This window comes from Garra rufa, chromosome 23 (genome assembly GCF_049309525.1).
Source record: "Garra rufa chromosome 23, GarRuf1.0, whole genome shotgun sequence".
In the NCBI taxonomy this organism is placed as follows: domain Eukaryota; kingdom Metazoa; phylum Chordata; class Actinopteri; order Cypriniformes; family Cyprinidae; genus Garra; species Garra rufa.
Genome location: NC_133383.1, coordinates 34,639,189 through 34,646,553, shown reverse-complemented (window position 1 = coordinate 34,646,553; position 7,365 = coordinate 34,639,189). Strand labels below are relative to the sequence as shown.

Here is a 7,365-nt window from a genome sequence, read left to right as displayed (position 1 = left end):
TATATAAAAATATTAAACATGCATGTTTAAAATTTAAATAAAATATATATTTCATATAATAAAGCAATTAGCCTTCAAATAAACTATTTATAGTTGAGAATATTTGGGGGGGGGGGGATAAAATAAGTGGTTTTACAGTAATGAGAACTAGAGGGCAAAAAGTGCTTAATTGTTATGCAAATGTCAATCCAAACAATGTCAATGGTCCTGAAAACAGTTAATTTTCTGTATACAAAATATAATTCCTTATTTTTTCTTTTGCCTTAGTTGTTAAATCTGACCTGGACATGTTTGTGTGTGATTCATCCAGTAGTCTTCTGACAGACTCTGCACTCGTATTTCTATTCTGCTGTGTGGTGCTTTTTTCTGCGCCCTCCGGTGGTTGGCAGCAGAATCGCAGCCTTAGTATCCATACACTACACTCTATACAGCTCTCCCGGACGGAAATTGCTACATCTGGGCCAATCACCATCCAGTCCCCGGAGGCCGCCCATACACTGTCTGTTCTCTGATCTGTGTCATCAAACTCACGGAGTTTAATTAGAGAGTTTAACTCGACGCTAAATGCGTCAGTCTCCACACAACGAATTGCTAAATGTTGCTTCTTTCTCAGCAATGATTACAAATATCTCCGGCTGTGATTCAATCCCTTTCCCTCAGAACAGAGTACAGCTTTCTTGTGTTTCTCCCTCGTGAGTGTGGGAAACATACTGAACGCAAACCGCAATTTATGTGCGTTACTCGCATACGTCTCGCAGGAGTGCTGTTTGCAGTGCCCTCGAGGACGAGAGAAGAAAATACTTAATGTATAGTGGAGATAAGTAGTTCCTGAGAAACCTAATTAAATGGAGGAGATGAATAATTAATGCTAGCGGTATGGATTTGAGTGAGAGGGTTGGTTTACAAAGCTGTGTGATGTAGTATTCAGTTCTTAGAGGTCATTTATCTCAGCTTCCTTACAGTAAACACTCACCTGTTTAAAATACAGCGAAACCATTAAGAAACAAGATTCATAGTTATTTTGCTTATTATGCTTCAAATGCTGTTGAATGTCACAAAATTAAACGGCTTCAAGTTGTAAAAAATATCACGTTTACAGCAGTGCATTTACAATAGATGTCTATGGGGCAAACCATTCAGACAGGTTTAAAAACAAAATGTCAACCTGGTCTCATGACGAAAAAAACGTACCTGTGGGAACTTCGCAAGACACCATGCAAGTTTCGTGACATATTTGATGTGAAATGTCCACTGGGTGGCGCTAAAAGAGTGTTCACTTTTTTCCCTGAAGCGATGAACGTATGTTACGTTGGTTTTGTACCATAGGTTTTGTACGTGTCTCCGCTGTTCTGATTTGAAATGTCCGTTAAGTGGCGCTATAACTCTAAAGGGGGTAGCACACCGAACGTGAAGCGCAGCGCCGCGTCGCGCCACGTCTTTAAAATTCGAACACATAGTTTTCTATGAGCATACGCACACTGGCGGCGCCATTCGGCGTCTGTCCGCGGCGCCCAGCTACGACTCAGGAAGCTGTTCAAATTTCTGCCGCGCCACAGAGCGCCATCTGCATAGTTTTATATTAAATAACATCATATTTGTCTCAAATCGTCCTATTAGATTAAAAAAAAAACAAGATACCACTGCTGCAAAATACTACTTACATTAGGTTTACAGCTTGAAAAAAATGTAAACCTATATAATTCATTCATATTTTATTTTCTCAATACATTTTTTCATACGCAAAATCTAAAGTCCTATGTAACATTTGCCTGTCGTAATTACATTCACTGTCTTTGACTGCCACCTACTGGATTTACAAGGTCACAACCGTCACTTGCAGTTCAGTTCAGAACTTCACTGAAAAATGAGCTGACGCGTATAGAATGTGCACGTCCGGTGTGCGATACCTCCAGCTGTCCTCGGCGCGACGCGACGTTGCGCTGCGTTTCTCGTCCGGTGTGCGACCCCCTTAATGCTCCGTGACGTTTTAAAATAACGTACCATCTGCACTATGCCTAAACCTACTCAATTATTGCAAGCCGTTTTAGCCTTAAATATACTAATGGGGCGTTCACACCAGTCACGACTTGTGCGAATAAATCACGCTATTCGTGCGTAGTTGGACACTTTGAGTTTACTCGCTTCATTCGCACGTGAAATTCATTTGACAACAGATGCGAATTCGCGTCATGGGAGGGGCTTCTGCCACTCGTCAGCGGGAAAATAGGTGAATGAGCTCAATTTGCCAGCTTTAGCTTGCTTGTAGTCTCAATATGTATATATATGTAGGTCAAATTGAGTAAAGAGCAACTTACCAGATTGTCCGACCTCCTCACTCACTTTCTTCCCAGCAAGATCCTTTTTATTGCTGTTTCAATAAAAGTACAAAGATGTATCGTACAGCTCCGAGTATCCACAGACAGCGGTGATTTTGTCCTCCATTGTTGTTTCGGATTTCTGCCTCCGTCACTACTAGAGCAAGTTCTTGATTGGTTAACGCAGCGTGTATTTTCGCCAAAGTTCAGATTTTTCCACTCGTGCGCAGGAAGGTTTATCGCATCTTTGCATTGACTTAACATGTAAATCACTCGTGCTTAACGCACCATTCGCATCTGGTATGAACTCTTTGTATCTGCATTTTTTACTAGTAACAATTCCAATTAGAGAGCTCTACAGATGAATTTTTACTAGTCATAATTCTCCAATGACTTCCATTCATTTTTAATTACAGAGCTCTATAACAGAATTTTTAATAATAAGAATTTCAATTAGAGAGCTCTACAATTGAATTCTTACTAGTAACAATTCCATTTAGAGAGCTCTCTAATTCAATTGTTACTAGTAAGAACTGAATTAGAGAGCTCTTTAATTCAGTTACAGAGCTCTGCAATATAACATATCTTTAATGTGTTTTTACTAGAAAAACTTGAATTGTAGAGCTCTGTAATTGGAATTATTACTAGTAAAAATTGATTTAGAGAAGTCTCTAATTGGAATTTTTACTAGTAAGAATTAAGTTGTAGAGCTCTCTAATTGTAATTCCTACTAGTAAAAAATAATTTGTAGAGCTCTCTAATTGGAATTGTTACTAGTAAGAATTGAATTAGAGAGCTGTCTAATGATAATTGTTACTAGTAAGAATGTAATTAGAGAGCTCTTTAATTTAATTGTTACTAGTAAAAATGCAGTTACGACGAGTAACGCTTAGTATATTTTAGGCTAAAACGGCTTGCCATACTCGATAGTATGAACAAAAACAATGTGAAATTTAAAAGCAATCACAAGCGGTTTTAGCTTGTTTTTCAGTCTCTCATCTTTCAGCTCTTTCATCGTGAGTCATGTTTTTTTTTTTTTTTTTTTTTTTTTTTTTACAAGATTCATACTCAAGGATTCAACATCCTAAGTCTAATTCCGTGCTGGCTGAGCTACCAAGCAAGCTCGTTATGTCCATAAAGCGAAACATATGGAGCTGTAATAATCATAACTGCGTACAAAAACGATTACAAGTACTCACTGTTTTACCGCCTTTAGTGTTCATTTCTGTTGGAAGCTGCAGTGATATGCACTTATTGGTACATATTTCGCGTCTTCGTAAAAAAGTTCCCACAGGAATGTTTACATCATTAGGTCAGGTATCACTTACAAATTCTTCTGTAAAAATAGCTTAAATGAACCAGGGATGTTGCCGTAAACTAAAACCATAAAACAATTGGTTCTACTTAAAATAAATGTTAACTAAAATAAAGTAAAATATTAAAAACTTTACTTTAAATAGTTGCCCAAGCAACATTTCTCATTTTTATTTAGGTTTTCTTGATGTACTAAAATAGCTAAACTCAAACTGAAATAAAAATGTAATAAAAACTATATAGTCATTTAAGATAATAATAATAAAAGTAATAAAACAATGACAAAAGGACACTACAAATTTACTAAAACTGACAAAAAAAAGCTAATTCAAAATTAAAAAAAAAAAAAAAAAAAAAAAAAAATATATATATATACAGTACTGTGCAAAAGTCTTAGGCCATTAGTATTTTCACTAACAAAAAATGGTTTTAAATCAGTTATTTCTATCTATTTTGCCATTAATTGTACAAATCCAGAGAGATTTTTGTCTGCACAAGGAGTCTGACAACATCCAGTGCTCCACACAGAGATCTGATCTCATCATCATCCAGTCTGTCTGGAATCACATGAAGAAACAGAACAAACTGAGACAGACTAAATCATGAAGAACTGTGGCAACATCTTCAAGATGCATCAAGAGACCTATCTGCAAAGCTACAGTACTGTTAAAAGTTTTACCCTCTTGTGTAAAAATGCTATAAAATGAGGATGCTGTCAAAATAATGTCATAAATAGAGTTTTAACTAAATTAAATCCACATTTGGTGTGACCACCCTTTGAGTTTAAAACAGCTTTCGCCCTAGGTACATTTGCACATAGTTTTTCAGGTAGCTTTGTAGCATCTTGGAGACGGTGCCACAGTTCTTCAGGATTTAGTCTGTCAGCAAAAGATAGAAATAACTGATTTAAAACCATTTTTACCTGGTGAAAATTCTAGTGGTCTAGACTTTTGCACAGTATTGTATATAACTCTGTCTCAATAATACTAAAATAACTGATACAAATACTGGTCTGAACTGTAGTTTATTAAATATTTGAATGATAATGTTCCTCATTTGTAAATCTTAACGGAAAACAACAAAACAATCAAAAAACTTTTTTGTAAGTAATTTAACAAGATACTGTTCCTCATTTGTAAATCTTAGCGAAAAACAACAACAAAAAACAAACAAAAGTTTTTGTAAGTAATTTAACATAAAATAATGTTCCTCATTTGTAAATCTTAGTGAAAAACAACAACAAAAAAACAAACAAAAAACTTTTTGTAAGTAATTTAACAAAAAATAATGTTCCTCATTTGTAAATCTTAGTGAAAAACAACAACAAAAAAACAAACAAAAAACTTTTTGTAAGTAATTTAACAAAAAATAATGTTCTTCATTTGTAAATCTTAGCGAGAAACAACAAAAAACAAACCAAAAAACTTTTTGTAAGTAATTTAACATAAAATGATATTCCTCATTTGTAAATCTTAGCGAATAACAACAACAAAAAAACAAACAAAAAACTTTTTGTAAGTAATTTAACAAAAAATAATGTTCTTCATTTGTAAATCTTAGCGAGAAACAACAAAAAACAAACCAAAAAACTTTTTGTAAGTAATTTAACATAAAATGATATTCCTCATTTGTAAATCTTAGCGAATAACAACAAAAAATCTGTTTTGTAAGTAATTTAACATAAGATAATGTTACTCATATATAAATTGCTTAATAAATAAATAATTCATAACCTTACAAATATACTTTTATCCTTACAGGGTTCACTGGTTATACATAATCATGAAACATTAGATATAAGTAAAGATTTTATCACACTACTGTCATCGCAAAGTTACATTTTGGTGTATATTCTGTATATTTGGTGTACATTTCATATGTATGTTTATGTATACAATGTATATTTCAACATTTAAAGTCTGGCCCCATAGACTTCTAGCATAAGTACAGTATATTACCTGATTTTCAATTTTTTTTTCCCTAAATTTCAGTAAATGTGAACTAAATTCTGTACCTTTTTAAAAAGTTTTCTAATATAGCTTCCATTCCTCACTAATGACTATAGGTGTATTGTAAGCATCAAAAAGGACATTAGTATTTTTTCACAATTTCCATAATTTGTTAATTTGTTCCTGTAAGAGGTGTGGCAACGGATATCCCTCAGAAACGAATTGACCTTCCTCGCCCACAGCCTCTTCCCACTGAAATTTTGACTTGCATGCGCCTCAGTGCTCCTTCAATCCCTGCATTCTCTCCTCATGTCTTGTGCATGTCCTGGGAGTGCTTCCGAAATGTGTGGCTTGTGAATGGAGAACCTGTCAAAAGCTTTTTGTACTGACCGCTTGCCACTATTGGGCTCTGAATGGTCTTGTGTTCAGATTAAGAAGTGTAAAAATGGAGCAACGCAAGCTGAATGACCAAGCAAACTCTCTAGTGGACCTTGCAAAGGTAAGATCCCTTTGAGTGAATGTTTGACTAATGCATGACGGAGCGTTGGAGTCCGTTTGTGTTTTAGTACAAAACTCTTAATCTATTGCAAGTCTACAGGTGTCAAATGAACAGACAAGATTTTCACATGTTTTTTTTTTTCAATATGTTTTGTCTAAAATGTGATTTCAGTATGTGGGAGCAACTAAGCATATGGTTGATGTCAGTTAATGTTTTCAATTTTCTTTAAGAAACGTCCTCACGTTCACTTTTGCTATTTATTTCCCTCCTGCTACGCACAATTCATCATGCGGCTTAATGGTCCGGAAAAGCTTTCATCTCCTTAGAAAAAAGAATAACTGATGGGTACCTGCGATGTTAAAATAGGCTGATAAATTTGAAACCCTGCATTTGCACTTCCCTCACGGCCATTTTTTAGACGGACTAAAGAGCGAGCCTTGGGGAACACCGGGCACGCTGCCAGCCTGACTCTGCAAAAGCCACAGCAACCTGGGAAAGGGATACACTCGAGATCTGATGAGTCAGCTGGAACAGACTCTCGCTCGTTCGCACGCCGGAGCTGTGACATTCAAACATCCGCAGCGGTCATATCCCAGCAACCTCTGTCGGGGCTTTGTCGTGAGAGTCATTAGTTAGTGTTACCCAATTACCCTCCTGTCCCGCACCTCCCAAAGAAACCGGAGAGGGTGACATTGAGGCGGAGTGCGGATGCGATATGACTCACACTGGTTTCTGTCTCCTTTTATCATTGTCGTAATAGCCTCTCGCCATCAGAGGGCGGTATTAGATTAATCATGGCCGCAGCTGCTCCCAGTGGCAATGAATCCTTGAATGCAGCTTAAAATAACTTAAGCAGCTGCAGTGCTTCTGCAACCTTCAGACAGCCCGTGGGCACTGATATGGTGCGTCTGCAACTTCTGTTACCGCACCTGTGGTCCGTTTCATTTTTCAAATCCTTTTGTTCATTTTTAGGAGGATGATATTATTTGTAAGCTTTTCTTCAGAAAGTTATGAAGCCAGTGTTTTCATATTTACTAGTGGTTGTTAAGGCAAGTGCCACTGTTGCTTATACTTAGGATGAGGGATTTGAACAAACCTCTAAGCCAGAGTATTAAACTACATTGCATAACTCTGCCCACACCGTATCTGTGACTACTTGTATGACTTAATATAATGTAAATGATGTCTCTTACTTAAATTCAGTTGAGGTCAAAAGTTTACATACACCTTGCAGAATCTGCTAATGTTTATACAAAATGCATGTTATTTTTTTAATACTGACCTGAAT

General features: G+C 36.1%; 1 protein-coding gene across 1 annotated transcript in view; it reads left to right on the top strand.

The window, feature by feature from the left end:
* The window catches only part of kcnn2 (potassium calcium-activated channel subfamily N member 2), a 65,678-nt gene that overhangs the window by 53,787 nt on the left and 4,526 nt on the right, over positions 1-7,365 (top strand). The window contains exon 8 of the mRNA XM_073829593.1: positions 5,975-6,077. Within this exon, the coding sequence (XP_073685694.1) occupies positions 5,975-6,077 (103 nt within the window). The remainder of the gene's footprint in view (positions 1-5,974; positions 6,078-7,365) is intronic.